The sequence below is a fragment of the Megalops cyprinoides genome, chromosome 12 (genome assembly GCF_013368585.1).
Source record: "Megalops cyprinoides isolate fMegCyp1 chromosome 12, fMegCyp1.pri, whole genome shotgun sequence".
In the NCBI taxonomy this organism is placed as follows: Eukaryota; Metazoa; Chordata; class Actinopteri; order Elopiformes; family Megalopidae; genus Megalops; species Megalops cyprinoides.
The window spans coordinates 15,911,375-15,929,192 of record NC_050594.1 but is presented as its reverse complement, the minus strand read 5'-3'; the positions used below and the strand labels follow the sequence as shown (position 1 = coordinate 15,929,192).

Below are 17,818 nucleotides of genomic sequence, written 5' to 3'. Positions count from 1 at the left end.
CACAACCACTGACTTTACCTTCGGCGAAGAATATTTTTAAATCAATTACTTACTTCAAATTAGCATAAAAGGCGAACAGACAGTTCAAAATGTTACTGTCTGCTTAATATATCCATGCATCTCCGGGGAATTCTGTCGCTTTAAAAGTTTCAAGGCGTAAAGAAGGCGGGCCTCGAAATATTTTGAATGCATAACTTCGGTGACCTCACTTCCGTTCGGCGAATTCTTTTTCCTTGGTAGCAAACGCTTTTTGTTCTCAATCGGTTTCCATTTCCAGCCTGCAAGGGAGACGGGAGCCATTACAGCAACGGCAGAAGTTGCAAGCTTGCCTGGTCGAATTACAACTTCTTGTGTCGCATGAGAAAACACGCTGGATCCCTTGTAAAGAGGATATCCCTTGTATATATAACCAGACAGAACAAGGCTCCGTTTAATCTGAAAGAAATAACTGAAGAACGCGAAATAGAGCTTAAAACACAACATGGAGAATGAAAGCAAATATCTCCCCGAACTACTGGCAGAAAAGGACAGCCTGGATTCGTCGTTCACTCACGCAATGAAACTTTTGTCTGCAGGTAAATTGCACAGTTACGAAGTAGTGATCTAGCTGGTTGGCTAACTAATTACTTTTGTCACAGAAGGCTTTTTCTGTGTATAAACTGAGTGTAGCTGGGAAGGTGGGCATATGCGTTGGCTAGCTAAACTAGAGCACTAGAGCTATCTAACGTGGCTAGCTTGAATAACGTTATCTGCGCTGTTGAGGAACTATGAGAAAGGTTTCCGCGGGAAGAGCCAACACGGGTCTGTTAGGCAGAACAATCTCGATCAAGGGCTTTGTGGACATGTTTCAAAATGTTTAACAGTGGTTCTGTCACCACAGTTTAAGTTGTACCCAAGTTATTGCATTGCGTTACCGACCGGTGATTAAATTACCGTGACGAACAACTATGCTGCGATTTCAGATGTTTGGAAATGACTAGAGCGAATCACGGAGTTATCTATGAAGAAATCAACTAGCTAGAGAACTTAGCTAGTTCCCAGGAAATAAAGTTGTAGCTAGGGGGGTTATCTTAATTAACGTTGTCCACATGCCGTTGCGATTTTAACGAAACGTTATGGTATGATATAACTAGCCAGCGAAATTTCAATCAAACTGACCGCACCAGCCGAGCTGATTTAGTTAGTTGGCAAGTGCCGAGGTCCAAGTGCTGCGTCCGCTTGCTGGCTATCCACCTAGTCAACCAAGTAAGCCACTTCAAGGCAGCCAGACTTTGCAGGATATGGTTGCAGTATGGTTTTTGAGTTTCCTAAGTTGCACGCCTGCCTGGTGAGCGAACCAAATCATTTGAGTTTTTTTCTGGTCTCTGTACTAACCTCAGTAACCGATAACATTACAGTGTTTTGTAGATCTAGCTAGTTGGCTTTCTGGAGCAGTGGGGTAACCCTAAATATTTAGCCTAACTGTACATTACATTTTTTCAGTCCTGCTAACAAACAGGAGTTGGGCGTTATCACTGGGTTGGTTTACCTTGCTAGCCAGTAGTTTTCGCCGCGACCCAGCCCAGTAGCCAGTTTAGTTAACGGTATCGTTTTTCTTTTCCTCACATACAGATTATCAAAAATGTGTGCCGACAATCTAGTTAGCTATCCCACTTTGTAATCTCGTGGTAGATAAAAAGAATATTTCCAAAAACGACATTGCTGCCCCCTTTGTAGATTGGCATCCCGTGGTGTAACGCGAACGGGCAGGGATACTGTTATTTGAACCGTTACTTTCCACAGTGCGATCGAATGAACTCGCTCATGTAGCTGATATTAGTGTTACAACTAAGTGGCTAGACAATTTCGTGATTGAGCCACAATTATAAAAGTAACGTTATTAAAATTGCCATGACGCATATCCGAGAAGTGAGTTTCGTGGCACCGTTAGCTAACTCAGTTATCCAACTAGCCGTCATATGTTTTGCCAGCTAAATAAGTTAGCATTAGCAATATGATCTCATTACAATAGTTAACGGTAGCTGACGTTAATTCTTCCATCTGACTTTTTTCACTGGTTATTTAGCAATCGTCAGGTAACAAATTTAACAATTAAGTCGAGACAAGTCGAAATGTCTAGAGTAGACTAACAGCGGTGCAGCTGAGTTTGTTGGCTACCTACTACCCCAAGGACGTTTCCATCAAGTTGTGCATTGTGTAATGTTGTCGTTCAGTGTATGAGCTGGCTGGACATTACTTTGTCAGCAGTGGAAAAGCTGTCAGAATGGTTGTAATTTTATTAACCTTAATGAGGCAGTTCGTTACTCTCCCAAGACCGACGTCAACGCTTTTAACCACTTTGGCTAGCTATAACGGACTACCCCTAAAGAGGCAGTAGTGGCTACGTTAGTTCCCCTGTTGTCTGCCAAGCCAAACACTAGTTCATCTGGAGTACTAACAAGTCAGCACTTCGGAAGTCGTTCTGGGTAACAACGTCTGTTAAATCACAAAATGCAAATGTAGCCGATTTACATCAGATTAAACGTTTATCTACGTAGCGACACGTTCTTCATTGGCGTTTTGGAACGTAATTCCTTAACTACCTGCAAGTGGACTTCAAGAAAGTCTGAACAGGGATCGATTAAGCACGGGGAGCCACCGTATAGCAGCAAATATGCATGTTCTTTCAAGGCATCTCATATGAGCATATGTTTGGCAATAAGTATTTGAAAAGTAATGTAATGTTTTTTTTTTTTTTCGGTTATTGCAAACCATGTGTGACTGACATGGGGTTGCGTAAGCTATTTCTGATCCATTTTACTTTTGGCAGTTTTACACAGGGCTCTTTATTACCCAGGCGCGAGTACGTTTGTTGCAAGGACACTTTTATTAGCGTGGTGGTCACTCAGTTACTTTCATTGTAGACACTTTGAAATGCATTGCTCATGTAGAGAGATTTTTCCAAGTATTGTAAACGTGGCACAACTGTATACCTCTGGGGCTCCATAAAGAGCTTGTGTTGCCTGCAGTTGGCTGAGGATTGGAATAAAGACTGGGTGTTCAGCCACATTATCTCAGACAGGAAATCTTTTCATTATGTGTGCTCCTCTTCGCCAAAATGTCATAAATCACAGTCTTTGAGCAGCCAAGTTGAGGAGATGATCAGTACTATATTTCAGGTGCGCCTCCACGCATTCATGCATGGATGCACACACACCCACAACCACCCCTTTGGTTTGAGAGTTTAGCACAAACAGGAAGGTTCACTGTGATATTTTAAGGCTGAGGGCCACATCTTTCCATAGGCTGTACTCTCTGTGGTTGCAGTCCAAAATTGAAGTTGAGTCATGGCCAGCCCCTCATATGGATCCTATTAGATGAACATGGTCTTCATTGTAAAAATGTCAGAGCCGCTTGTAAACTATTCCTGTTGGAGGCAGCAGTTGCATGTGAGTGACGGGCAAAGTCCTAGCCCTGTTATATTTTTCCTCAGTTGTCCACTGCTTGCATGTTTGAATTATTAATGATCCTGTGTAAATGGATCATGTTGACACAAGTCAGTCGATTAGAGCAGCATGGCAGTGTCTTAATTGCTCGTGTCTCATTTAATACATCAATGGCCTTGTTCTGTGAGAGATTCCCGCTTGTCTTGATGCTGGCATTAATAAACACATTCAAATGAGCCATTTACATGGAACATCCAAATGACCAGAATGGCTGGGCAAGAGTCACTCAACTCTCACAGTCATACGTAAACCAGTTTTATCTGACCCCTGTCTTGCCCAGTCCTCATATTTTAAGGCTAAAATGCATCAGCCACATCAGTATATCCCGCACAGCATTTACAGTGCAGTGCAGCACGGGATTTGATTTAAGCAGCAGCTTTCATTTCAGTGTGGTACATTGGAAGCGGTGGCAACATCTTGTGTTAGTTGTTTCAAACATGAAATCTATTAATGGCATTGTTGAGCGCGGGTTCCTAGCGTAGAGTTTGCAGATTAATGAGAATTTGGAATGTCTTAACAGTTGTTTTAACTGCTGTAAGGAAGCGGCGCTGAACAATGCAACAGTGACTCCTGCTGATCGTAAAGTGTGGGTGGCGCTGTCGTAGGCCACGCAGAAGCCAGCGCCGTTTTTTTTCTTCCCAGCTGGGGAAGAACTCAGCCATGTTAATGTTTGTAAACGTTTTCAGGAGGTGCGAGTTGAGAACCATTTAAATAGCTGTTTGAAGTCATTAGGGGAAAAAAAGTCAGTTGGCAAAACGGTTGCTTGCTACAACAAAAAGTGGATAAACATAAATCAAAATAAATAGATTAAATATCAGAGATAAATGGATTCATGACCTTGCCTTCATACAAAAACATGAGTTATGATGAAGTGCTCATGAACTCTTGTAGAAAACTAATACTAATATTTCTGCTAAAACATGTTCAACAGTTCTTAACCATTCACATACCCCTTGAATAGTGCCGGTATGACAGTTATGTCACTAGCAAGCAGATCTGGAACACATTTACCATACTAATTCTGAAATTACTCGCAGTTGTCTCTCTCCTCCTCAATCCAGCCTCCTGTCATAAATCCAGATTTTGTCACTAAACAATGATGCCATTTTAATGAGTGTCTTAAGTGTGTGCCGTCTTAAACCAGATTGTTGTAAAATGTGGACTGCTGGTACAGTGAAGCCACACACATTGATCATCTAATCATATTCTCCTTGGCACAAACATTGTATAATTTTTAGGGTGTTGATGGACATAATTTGCATTCAGTCTGGAAAGCTGCAGTATTGTATTGTTTTGCATTCTGTGTTGCTGTACGTTGCTGCTGTGCCTGCTGCTTTGCATATCTGGGATCACATGGAATCCTGTGGGGGGGATTACTGTAACTGAGGTGGAGGTAATGAACAAGCAGATTTTTGAAGTATGTTTTACTGTCTTTTGAGAGGGTAGGTGCAACATGAGCAGTGAGAGTGAAGGACAGAATCCATTTTATAGTATCCGCGTGTCACACCTAACTCCCACTTTCTGTGACATTAGAAATTATGAACTATTACAGTGGTTTGGACCAACAGTGTTGCATAGATTTTTTTATGGCTCATTTTCTATATTATGAGAAGTAGATTATAAGAGTCTATATTTCACTCTGCAGATTTGATAAAATTCCTGCCTATGATAAAAAGGAAACAAGAAAGTCAATTACGAGAAATCTGTAAAAGGGTAGGTCAGCAAAATTTGAAAGTTTGCTGTCACGCTATGTCCTAGGTTATTGTGAAATTACCAAAAACTGTTCCTGACTTTGTATGCTATTTTGTTTTTTCGCATCTAATGCCAGAATCAAATGAATCTTTGTGAGAGTTAAGGTGTTTTTTTTTGCAGTGTCTTTGGGTCATTTACTTTAGAAATTGGGCCCACTAGTAGGAGAGGGTGTGTTTGTTTGCAGACTGGCTTTGGGAAGAATGAATCCTATGATTCTGTCCTCGTTGGTGAGGAAACACGCTTTTTTTCCCCCACCGCTGTCCTGTTATTTTGGGTTTACTTTTTCCCTAGGTCAAATGGGAGCTGCCTGTGAAACTCTGGCCCCAAAACCCATCTGACAGTGCACTTGGTGATCTGTATGACCAGTCAGTCAGTCACAAAGCTGTAGGCAGGAAGGATGTTGATAGTCGTGGTGGCTTATGTTGCATTATATTTAGCTATCGAAAAACGATGTACTATTTCTGATGTAACAGAATGTTTTTGTGTTTTCTGCTCTTGTGATATAGGTGTGTGCCAATCATAAATGTAATAATTGTGTAACTTGTTTGCTGCAGAAAGCATAGGTCTCTGTGGTTGCATCGCTTCTCAGATTAATAAGATGTAGCCTTTTCCCACAGCTAGGCTAGTAGCTTGTGTGTACTGGAAAAGTGTTGAACTTGGTCTTCCACTTTAATCCACGTAATACAAATATAAATTCCCAGTATGACCTGTCACAATTCCCACAGGGCTCAGCTTGTTGCAGTTCTGTCTGAAAAAGGTGCAAACACAGACTCTGAACACAGCTGACGGAGTGTTAACTTCACAATCATTTAATGTGTGTTGCCTTAATCATTTTGTGTTTAATTTGGTGTGGACAGATGCTTTTAAGTGATTTGGCTGTCAGTGTGTGACAGACTTTTCAGACAGGTTATTTTGGGTCAAGTGTTTTTTTTTGTGTGTGTGTGCGTGTGTGTGTGTGTGTGTGCGTGTGCGTGTGCGTGTGTGTGTGCGTGTGCGTGTGCGTGTGCGCGTGCGCGTGCGCGCGCGCTGTTTTGACGGGCGGAATGGGTGCCCGAGCCCACTTGGGAATGCATATATTTAGTGTCAGCAGATGCTCTTTGTGTTTCAAGTTCAGGGAGAAGCGTTGCTTGTCCTTGGATGATGAGAGGTGGCCTGTATGCTTTGAGGAGCGCGGAGACCGAATCCACTTGGCCTGTTTTGTTATCTGATAAGTGTCAGTTGTATTTATAGATGTGCAGGATCCCAGAAGCTGTGTCTTTATAATTGGAGAGATGCCTTAGGGGGTGTTCGCTGGCGTTAAAAAGCTGGCTTTACCCTCGCTTCACCCTGCACTCCACAGGCTGCTGCTGTCTGAACGGAGGCAAATTGCTGGTGTTTGGCATCTTTCACATTGCACAAGGTGAAACCACCATCGGATACCACCACTAGGGCAGCAGCGTGTTGTAGTGGCAAGGAGCAGGACGTTTTACCGAAAGGTTGCCAGTTCGAATCCCTGCTGGGGCACTGCTGTTGTACCCTTGGGCAATGTACTTAACCCAGAACTGCCTCAGTAAAATATCCAGCTGTATACATCGGGAATATGTGAAAAATTGTAACCAATGTAAATCACTCTGCATAAGTGTGTGCTAAATGTGAATAATATAAAAACATAATATCGATATCTTCTGCGCAGTGTACACGTTTATGTAGTCTTATTTCAAATCTTATATCCTCTCTAGTTTTTTGCCTACATCATTGCTGCCATGTGAAGATATCTGAAGGTTTGCTTTCAGTGTCTGTCCCTTCTTTTTTTGCTAATATGAGCATTTTCCTACCCCGTGATTCAGAGGCAGCTTTAAATCTATGAAAATTACACGTATTCAGTTTGCAAGGCAAAACCAAAATTGGCCACTTTGTGACATTGTCAAGCAAAAGAGGGTAAAATGTAAGAGGATTTCCTTGATGTTTTTACATAACGCGCTGGAGAAGGCTTACTGTAACATTTTGTGTGCAGTGTATCAGCTTGCTACAACACCAAGAGTTGATCATACATTTACATTTACATTTTACATTTATTCATTTGGCAGACGCTTTTATCCAAAAAAAGTGTGCCCAAGGGTACAGCAGCAGTGTCCCAGCGGGGATTGAACCGGCAACCTTTCGGTTACGAGTCCTGCTCCTTAACCACTATGCTACACTGCCGCTCATACATGCTGGAAACGGGTGTTAGAGTTGAGGAGGATTAAGAGGCTCTGTGTTTTTAACCAGACAAACATTAAGTACTGGTAACTGAAGAAGTATGGAGAAGATTTTTAGCTGTGTGATAATTGGATGTGATGGATTATACAAACCTATTCAGCTCTCTTCACCTTGCACTGTTAAGGACTCAGTCAGCAATAAACCCTCTTGGGGGTAGCGTGAAATCTGTTTTCCATATGCTATTTTCTTATTCCCAGGAATAGAAATAGTATGGTAGATGGTAGAAATAGAAATAGCTGGTAATTTACAATATGGGGATTGGTTCAGTGAATTTATTGACACTGAATCAGATAATTATTATATGGAATGTGTATGGAAAATAAATTGAGACTTGTTTTTTTGTTTGCATCTAATGGCATTCTGGTAGAAAATCGGTGGTCTGGTAGAGAAGAATCTAGTTAAAATCTCTTTGCTTTGACTAGTAAAACCTAGTCTATTTAATATCACAAACCCCTTAAAATATTTTTTTTTTCCCAAAGCTGCTTGCCACTCAGCATTGCCTTCAGTAGTGAATGGACTTTTACTCAGAAATCCATTGATAATTGCCTTCAAGAATGGACAGTTTTTTGCTTTTTTGCACTTTAGGTATAGGTGGTGTTGAGGGATATTACCTGTTAAACTAACACTTACAATCTAGCAAAGTTGTCATAACTTCCTTTAACTGAACGGTCAACAGTGCACATCTTTTTATATTAAGGTCGACCTTCAGCCAGCATACACTGGCTTTTCAGGATATCTTGGGTAGGATCAGCTGTTTCAAGTTACCACCAGCTGGATATATGCTGTAGCTAACATTGGGCTACCGCTCTTCCTGCTGCATGGCTTCCTGTGTCAGCAATGGTAGAGTCAAGACTCAAGTCCGAAGGGAAATTCGGTGCGAGAAACTCAGTGCAACCCGGTGTGGTTTGCTTTTAACTCGGAGCTTCAGCTGCTTAAATTCTCCCAAAAGAAGTGTGTTGAATGTGTGCTTATGTGACTGATTCTTTCAGTTGTCTTTAAAAAGTTTTAATGTTGTACCCTAATTGGAAAAGTATTTAGCCACCTACTTGGTTTTATTTGTGCCTTCAGGCCCACCGTAGCCACAGTGTTGCCTCTGTTGTACAATGACAGAGATCTGTTGGTACCTATCTTTGTAATAAACGTACAGTATTGTTGTATATGCTTCTCATTTATTTGACCGATTCGCTAGTTTGAGAAATTGTTTTGATCTGTGGTGTAGTGGCTGACATGTTCTCAAAGTACCATGCTGTATATTAAAAATTGATTATGCAACAGTTCAGAGGGGTAAAAGGATAAAACTAACTAACTTTTTAACTGTAAATCACATGAATAACTCAGTTACAATAGTGACGTATGTTTGCATCTATTTGTGCAAAGAGCAATTTTAAATGGTCATACTATGCTTTGATATGTGCTCTATAAAATTTAATTCTAATTTTAAGTCTTTTTGGACAATTGCTTGAAGAATGAGGAGTATTATGAATGCTTCAGACAGCTTGTTACAACTCAGAACCCATTAATTGAAAGGATCCAGGCAGAATAGAGCTTAGTTATTTAATTGTAGGTTGATTTGAGAAGAATAAGCCACAGGTACAGTATCCCTCTGTGAATAGTTTTATAGGAGGAAGCGGCAAAAATGACAGCCAAAACCTTACACTGAATTTGGCAGTGGTGTGCTTGGGGAAAGTAGCAGGATACTATGTTTCTGTTACCCAGTTTAGAACAAGCCGTGCACTAAATGAGCACGCAAGTAATTTTCCCTGTGGTGAGCAGAAATTGAAAATGCAGTGTTCAAATGGAAAATGTGAACAGTGTATTTAGACTTTATGATGAGGAAACTGTATTTGCCAGTCTAAAAATCAGAGCTGGCATCCATATGAAGTCCATAAAGGTGGACCAATGAGGTGTCTTCAGCTGCCTACGAACAAGCGTTTGTGCTTTGCCATCCAGGGGCCTTTGTCTGGAGAGAGGAGGAAAAGCATGCAGCCGTGCAAAGTAATGCACAGCTTTACATAGTAGTTCCCTTTTCCCCAGAAATAAGCGCTCAGCATCTGTTCCTGAAATGCAGTTTTAATCTGTTTTGAGCTTAGACTGGGATCATTAGGAGGGAGGGCAGTGGGAGTGAACCACGAGAACGCAGTGTAACATCTGCATGGAGTTGAAGGGGCAAGGGATGGTGGTGGTGAGGCTCATTCATTTATGATTAAGGGAAGACTTGCTTAGGGCTGAAGGCTTTCGGCCGGGGTTGCCGTTGAGGCTGTATTATGTTGAGGTCAGTCCAGTGCACCAGATTGGAGCTGAAAGTGTCTGAAACCTTGTCTGACTCGGCTTTAGTGGGAAGATGCCGATTGTCTGCAGGATAGGATACACCTGTCCTACATAAAGGTGTTATGTGCTCAATGCTTTTTTTCTCCCCTGCTTTTCCACTTCTCAGAGATTGAGAGGATTCAGAAAGGAGAGACAAAGAAGGAAGAAGAGGACACCTACCTTGACCTGTTCGCCACCAAGAACATCAAAGTGAAGGAGAGGGTGCTCATTCCTGTCAAGCAGTACCCAAAGGTGAGTGCTGACACAGACAGAGGGGCTGCTACATGCCTTCAGCACCACCTGGCCATTATCTCTGTGTGTTAAAGGAATTTGCATCATCCATAATCTTGATTTCATTCAGACTTTGATTTGCCCCTTTTTTTGCCCAGTGCAGTGTGGTTTCTGTTTACCAGATGAGGAATCCCTCAGTAGCCTACCCTAACAGGACACTGCAACAGATATTCAGACTGGGTTCTTCAAATAAAGCATGTCAAATGCCATATCTCCAGTTTGGAGATTTCATTGAGAATGAGTAGATTTTACTGTGTCAGAACATATGTGGGCATATCTATCAGGTTTATGTGTGCTTGTGATGATTATGAGCGATACAAACAAATCATTATGTAGCTTTGGGGAAAATACATTCCACGCATTAATGGCAGTCTGATATTTAATTGGCAAATGCTCTCACACAAGGCTGACCTGATAAGATGAGTGTAGTGCTGTATAATAACTGCAAGAACATGAACACTGGAACACATCCAGCAAAAATGAGAGCAAGCATCAAACCGATTAGACACAAATGCACGCATTTGGAAATGATCACAAGTAAAGCTTTTGCTAACTTGATAGTTAAAGCCCATTTACGTAGACATTGGCCAACATTGCTTAGCGGGTGCCCTTACCCCAGGCAATTTATATTGTGGCCATTTTGCTGTCAGTCGTATTATTTACTGAAGCAGTTCTGATTAACTACCGTTTAGGTTAATCAGTTCAGGTTTGGTCGGAGTCCCATATGTATATACTATTTGTTGGCAGCAATTGCCTGAACTTGTAACTGTCTTTTAATATTAAGGATTAACCATTAAACACAATCTTTATCTTCCCCTAATTTTAAAAGTAGACAATACACTGATTATTTTTTATTCAGTTTTTGCAAATGGCAAGCATTTGTCTTTAAGCACAACGATGGAAGGCAGTTTAGGCAGCCAAAAAGATTTTTTCCATTTGAGGTCATTTTACAGCTAGCTGCCTAGGAAGAGAATCTGACCAGTGTAGAATTCTGAAGGATACAAATGTGATATTGCCATAGCAACAAGACCCAATTAGGTCATTCAGATCCCATTTTTGTGCAGTCCAGGCAAGTTTTGTAACCTGGGCCGGTCTTGGGACAACAGTACTTTTTTGTTTTCCCAACTGGCCGGCTACGGCGGTGCTTTTGGAAGCCGTTCTCGGCTCAGTGTGAAATGTAATAAAATCAGCGCTGTGATTCACTCTGGCTGCGGGCACCTTGTGAGCACAGCCGGGAGAGGGAGGGAGGTAGGAATCCATCACTGGAAGTTCCCGGGTGCATTGTGACTTTTCCAGGCAGTGCCAGAGTCTCCCCTTGTCCTGAATGTCCACCCCTGTAGGTTTAGAGATTCCTCGTGACCTGCAGCTGATAAACACTTGTAATAGCAGGCGATTAAAGTGCCCAGTTGTCGTCCCTGCTGGGTACTTACCAGGTCCTGAGGTATGGAAGCTTGGGGATCCCAGTCGGTCAGCTCTGCTGCACAGAGCTTTTCCCTGATTGAAGAGAAGGGCGTTAATGTTTTGGTGTGGTGTGTCACGATAAGCAGCTACGGGTGTCGGAGGTGGTTTCGGTGTCACTGGCATCCCTTTGGAACACGTCCTAACCCCCGATAACGAGGAGTTTTAAATAGGAGTGTGAGAGTGCAGCGCCGTGCACTTCTCTGCCCCACGCCAGCCCCTCCAGTGGGATGTCTCATTTATGTGTTGATGGGAACCTCATCTGCACCCTGGCACAGATACGAGAAGGACCCCCGCTGGCGTCCGCCCAGCTGCCTGCTGACGTGGCAGTGTGTGTCTAAGTCTGGGGCAGCAGGTGAGGAGGGAGTGCGCCCGGGGCGCGTGCGGGCTCAGATAGAAGGGCAGAGAAGCGGAATGCAGAGGAAGAGCACGGGGTCGTAGCCGCGGTGACAGCACCGCCAACGCTCAGCCCCCCCCCCCCCTTCTCACTTATCGCCGCCCCGCGGAATGCAGTTTAGTCATGGATTCAATGGGGCTGGCGACAGCTGACACGCCTGACTGAACTCCCCCCGCGCCTCACAAACAGCTGAGGGTGCTGAAATGGCACGTGTTAAATGTCAGTCACGGCGACCCTGTCCAGCCTCTCCAGTTAACACCCCCCTTCATCCCCATTCTGTTGAAGGCAGCGCACTCTGATGCACTGGGAATTTTGAGGTGCTGGGTGTTGGAAAGGGGGAGCGCTGGTGTTTGTGCTAAGCATTACACTGAGATGTTAGTATTATTTGATGGAAAGCATATAAGCTGATTTTATACCCTCCTTCTGTCTCTCAGTTCAACTTTGTGGGAAAAATTCTCGGACCTCAAGGAAACACGATCAAACGGCTACAGGAGGAGACTGGAGCGAAGATCTCAGTCCTGGGGAAAGGGTCGATGAGGGACAAGGCTAAGGTGAGTTTGACTGAAGCATACAGTGGCCCCGATTGCCTGCGTGGTATCTGTTGTGACATACGTTGCCCCTTTTTTCTTAAGGAGGAAGAGCTGCGAAAAGGTGGCGAGCCCAAATATGCCCACCTGTCCATGGAGCTGCACGTCTTCATCGAGGTGTTCGCCCCCGTCCCAGAGGCCTACCTCCGCATGGCTCACGCCATGGAGGAAGTCAAGAAGTTCCTTATTCCTGTGAGTATGCCTGCCTCAACACCCAGAATGCCCTGCTCTGAGGGCCAGACCTAAGCTGTTGAATTACTGGCTCTGCTACAGCCTCCTTTTGTTTGTTTGAGGTCTCGGATAACCTTGTTCGTGTTTTGGTGAATTTTTGATGTGGTGGTTTGATTCCTTGTCATGTAGTTCATTCACTTGTATTTGAACTGTCTAGTTGAAAGAACTGAAAAAAGTGTGTAAAATCAATAGATGTAGAGGGCTATGTGAAATCCATTTTTCACTTTTAGGGTTTTTATTCCAAAAGTTTGGTTTAAAACAATTGTTTGCAAAGTTGAATTGAAATGAGCGCCTTTACCTTTGTCTTCAGTTGCAAATCCAAAACAAAACTGGAATATAAGCCAATTGGATGTCAGAATTGACGATGCATTTTAGTTGGGAACTGTCATTGGTTCACTGAGGTGCCACATGAAAGGCCGCTCAATGAGCCAACGACAGTTTCCCTAATCAGTGACAGTGTCTGGTGGTGTCCACTCCCCATATTTCCAGCCACTCCCTCCCTGTGTCTTTGGAATGCTACAGGATTTTTCCCCATAGCATTTTGAATCAAATCTGCTAACCTCCTGTAGCTGTGCTAAAATTTAAAATTGATGTTCTAGGCAATTAGATGAACAAATCTGTCTGATGTACAGTGGCCAAGAAGCAGCAAATTAGTTTACAGCTTGTGCCATCTTGACAGTGTGTCTTTAATATGTTTCGAATTTGAATCAAAGGAAAGCATATGGTCCTGGTATAATGTGAGGATGGAAGAGACTGGGCTGGAATGACAAGGTGCCTCGCGGTGCACTTTGTGCCTATGTGTTTTCATGTATTAAAATACCAGCAAATGCTTTCGTACCTGACTGCCTTACCAATTTTTGCACTAAGTCTTACCATTAAATTGACAGATGAATAGAAGTGAGAAAAGGTGAAGAGAATAAAGATACTGTTTGGGGATTGGGGGGTGCAGTGGTGGTCAGTAAACATCTGCTTTTGTCTGCTGCCTCCCCTCTGAAACTTCCCCTTGATTTGGATAGCTGCTTTTACATCAGTGGTGTTCATCTTATTCCTTTTGCTCTTCTCTGTCTGCCGTATGTCTTCAGTTCTGTTCTGGCGTGTTCCTGATGGATTTTTGTGTGATGTGCCCCCTCTCAGTTTCATCGTGTTTTGTGATGTAAACTTAATGCAGGAAATAGGAAAATTCACCCCATCCCCTGGAGGCTACAGGTCAGGGAGCAAGAAAAGGGTTATTAGACTGAATTTAATGCCCCCTCCCTGTCTCTGTCCTGACTTCTAAGCAGGACATGATGGATGACATCTGCCAGGAACAGTTCATGGAGATGAGCTACCTGAATGGGGGCCAGGAGGCAGGGGCCAGAGGTAGAGGAGGCCCCCCAGTCCGAGGGCGTGGGGTGCCCCCACCACCTTCTCCGGGAGCCAGGTAAAATGACATTCCAGCATCCTCAGCAATCTCCTAGCGCGGTTGTAAACCACTGTCTGTCAACAGTGTCAGAGTAAATTGTATAAAATCTGCCCCACCAGTGCACTGACGTTCTTTTTCCCTTCCCCCAGGGGCCGAGGAATGCCGCCCCGTGGAGGGGCCCCTCGGGGTGGCCCGGCGAGAGGTGGGGCGACGAGGGGCGGTCCCGCAGGCCGGGGCGGACCGCCCGCCCAGCCCACCAGAGGTGGAGCAGCAACCCGGGCCAGACCGCCTGCGCCTGGGGCACAGAGAATGCTGCCACCCCCAGCCCACTCGCACCAGCACCAGCACCAGCATCAACACCAACACCAACAGCAGCACCAACACCAGCACCATCAACATCACCCCCCTGCACCAGAGCCCTATGAGGAATATGTAAGTGGTGCAGGGCTCAGTACTCCTGCATACTTTAGTTGCCCCTTTGTGACTGCAGTGGCCTAGCTCCACTGTTATTGATGTTGTGCATTTTGTTCTGTGTTGGACTGTATTCATCATGTATGGATCTGAAGTGGCCATAATGTTTCTCGCCTCTGGCTTCACTCCTTCCTCACAGGCCTATGATGAGAGCTATGCAGAGCCAGCATACGAAAGTTACGACAACTATTACAGCCAACCCCCACAAGCGTAAGTCTTGCCATCCGTGTTCACGTATGCCTTTCAGAAACTATTTCGCATTTTGAGCAGTAGGAAGACTCACTATTCACTGAAGAGTAGCGTGACTTAGATCATTAATTTTGCAATTTTGCAGTATGTAAGTCCTTATTTTACATTGGTCTAATTTTCAGTGGATTTAAAACCAGGAATAAAAATAGCTGGTTTATATATGGTCAGAAGATGACACCTATTCCAGGTTTTTTTTTTTTTTTTTTTTTGCAATAAATAGGGGTCTTGTAAATACAGCAAAATGTCATTTAATCTGGCACAGTCATCTGTTCAACAGGACAGCTTATTTATAATAATTGCAGAACAGGTGGAAGGCTTAGTTTGACCTGATGTTTAGTGGTCTAAAATTCTCTATTCGAATGGGGAAATGTTCCATGGAGTTACAGATTAAGGCCTGTTTTGGGCTGTAGACATTTTATTTTCCACCAGTTCACATCATTTTTAATGTTGGATATACATGTATGAAGAATGAAGGCCTTGCCTGGTTGTGGTAGGAACTAATGGTAGTGGGGAACTAATGTGTACTTTTCCTGTTTCTCAGGGAAACGGAATACTATGACTATGGACACGGGGAAGCGCAGGAGGCATATGAGCCTTATGGTAAGCCTGCTTTGATTTACGTTGCCTTCTAGGATAGAGGCACCCAACCAGTTGTTCCCTCCTGAGTGCTTGTGGCAGGTCATGTCAGAGTTCAGGGGGTAAGGAAGTGATGGGAGGGGCTGATGGATAGGACAGTGGAACCGTTTTATAAAAGGGAAATTTTGATGTACATGGTTGGCCACTAAATGTAAAGAATTGTGGCCATTCAAGATGTTTTATTGCATGGGATCAGGTGCTGTGTAGGATCACGTGGGTTTCTGCTTTGCACAAAAGCCTCATTATATTTTTGCAGACCTTTGCTCGAAATGTGCTGGTTCTGACCTAGACCATATGTTCTCATGTGGTTGTCATATGTCTGGCTGGTCTGCTGACCTTAAATTAAAAAGTAGACCTATTTTTTAATATCTAATATTGAGATCATGGAAAATCTTTACTTTTTTGAGCTGTACCTGTACACCAGTAGTGTGCTACAGAACAAACTTTAATGATACTTTGAGCTGTTGACCTTGCCTGGGACTTGTGTGTCCCCTCTCTCCCCCCCGTAGCTCAGGATGACTGGAATGGCACACGGGTGGCCGGCGGTGGGAAGGCTCCCCCAGCCAGGCCAGCTAAGGGACCCTACAGGGAACATCCGTATGGAAGATACTGAAACAAGCGCAAAATGGGCTGTACCATTGAGCTTGTTGCCCTGGCAACTGTCAGTCTCCCACGGCAGCTCTCGCTTTTAACAACCAGACAAAAGTAATTGTCCATTTGTTTTGTGTTTTGTTTGTTTTTCTACTCTGTGGACTTAATTATTTGAAAATTGGCGTTCTGTATGCATTGAGACCATATGATTATAATTATTTCAGCCAATTTAGGCAACACACAATTTGTTTACATGCTTTTTATTTAATTTTTTTTTAATATTTCCTCCCCCTCCGCTTTATCGCACTGTTGACAGTTTGTTAAAACTTTATTTTTAAATGGTTGGTTTAAAATAAAAAACACATCCGGTTTCAAAATGTTGAGAAAAATCCTTGATAGACTGTATAGTTTAACATCCTGTTAGTTTTGAAAGTTAATTTGTGTTGCTTTAAAAAAGAAATGATTCCGTTAAGTGGCAGTTGCAGATTCCCATTTAGGCTACATTTCAAAATTCTGTTCAGTATTTACAAAATTAAAACAATTTTTTAATTAATTTCCTTTATGTAATATAGGCCACAAGACTTAAATATAATGAATGGGGGAAAACATTTTAAAAATTGTCAGCACCTTTCTGTATAAAATTAACTAGTCTTAAAAGTTGTTCATTTTTAAAGTTTTCATAATATTTTTGATTGACTTTAGAGTTTTGAAATATAGCCCAACTAGACACTGTCGAGATTGTCCTTAAAGATCCTTTGGTATCATATTCAGGTTTATTTGGCCTGATTGCACCTTGTTGGCCTGTAGGATTACTGTGGACTTTGTTCACGTCTTTGATGCTTATTTGTGATTAATGAACCATTTATCATCACGCTACAGACACCTGGAAAGGATTGGGACAAAATCTCTACAGGGTCTTTTTGTAAAAAAGGGACGCTGCAGCCAAACCGGTACTTTGTACATACTTAAAAACTTCAAATAACTGTATATTGCCATTTAAAGCTGTACCTTCTCCATAAAAATTGCTAGTGCAACCTGTGTACGCTTGCCTAAATAGGTAACTAAATATCTGTCCAAAAAATGTTTTGCAGCAGTTTGTCAATAAAGCCTAGTTTTTTTCTATCAAACTAAACTTGGTATATGTTTTGTTTCTGTTATCCATTAAAATAATGAAATACTGCCATTTTAAATAACTTTTAAATAACTTTCAAAGTCAGAGGTTCTTCAAGATCTTCAAAGCAGTTAAATCATAATGATTGCATGTAGTTTGAATACTTAAAAAAGTGAATAAAGGAAGATGTTGAGTTTGCTCTGAATCATAAGAGCACAACTTATTCTTTATCTCTCTCTTTTTGATTAAAAAAGGACCTAGAGGTAAGACCTTCTATGTCACCTTTAAAATAAACCTGATAGCTTCCTTTTTTAACCAAGGTAATGGGTTTCCAAATACGTAAAGATTTCAGAATGCCTTAATGCTTTGGTTTGTATTTTGTTCCTTCAAAAATACGTTAAATGATTGTGATCTTATATAATGCAATGTATTGTTAGTCTCTGAAATAACTGAACTTCAACAACCATTCAAGTTAAACTTGCAGGGCTCTTACTTGACATTGTGATGTAAAGTCACGCTGGCTTGTTTTATTAAAGAAAATTATCGCAGTGCAGACGAGAGGATGGTTAAACCTAGAGCACGCCACAAAAAGGTAACACTAACCCTAAATCT

The 17,818-nt window shown here is 42.6% G+C and overlaps 1 protein-coding gene across 2 annotated transcripts; it reads left to right on the top strand.

Annotated features, from left to right (window-relative positions):
* Positions 1 to 275: 275 nt before the first annotated feature.
* LOC118787384 (KH domain-containing, RNA-binding, signal transduction-associated protein 1-like) lies at positions 276 to 16,199 on the top strand. Of its 2 annotated transcripts, none has more exons than XM_036542928.1 (9): positions 276 to 575; positions 9,910 to 10,034; positions 12,363 to 12,479; positions 12,561 to 12,707; positions 14,027 to 14,166; positions 14,298 to 14,580; positions 14,759 to 14,829; positions 15,410 to 15,468; positions 16,014 to 16,199. In XM_036542928.1, exons 1-9 carry the CDS (start codon positions 482 to 484, stop codon positions 16,115 to 16,117), a joined length of 1,140 nt encoding a protein of 379 aa, XP_036398821.1. In that variant the 5' UTR covers positions 276 to 481; the 3' UTR covers positions 16,118 to 16,199. The 2 variants fall into 2 exon arrangements, with proteins under 2 accessions (XP_036398821.1, XP_036398820.1); XM_036542927.1 differs by having other exon boundaries at positions 14,024 to 14,166.
* The last annotated feature ends 1,619 nt before the right edge of the window (positions 16,200 to 17,818 follow it).

Excerpts from the sequence above, each read along its gene's own strand:
- LOC118787384 (XM_036542927.1), top strand. The coding sequence starts at position 482 with ATGGAGAATGAAAGCAAATATCTCCCCGAACTACTGGCAGAAAAGGAC. Across the intron at positions 576-9,909 it reads AATGAAACTTTTGTCTGCAG|AGATTGAGAGGATTCAGAAA; the intron begins GTAAATTGCACA and ends TCCACTTCTCAG. Across the intron at positions 15,469-16,013 it reads GGAGGCATATGAGCCTTATG|CTCAGGATGACTGGAATGGC; the intron begins GTAAGCCTGCTT and ends TCCCCCCCGTAG.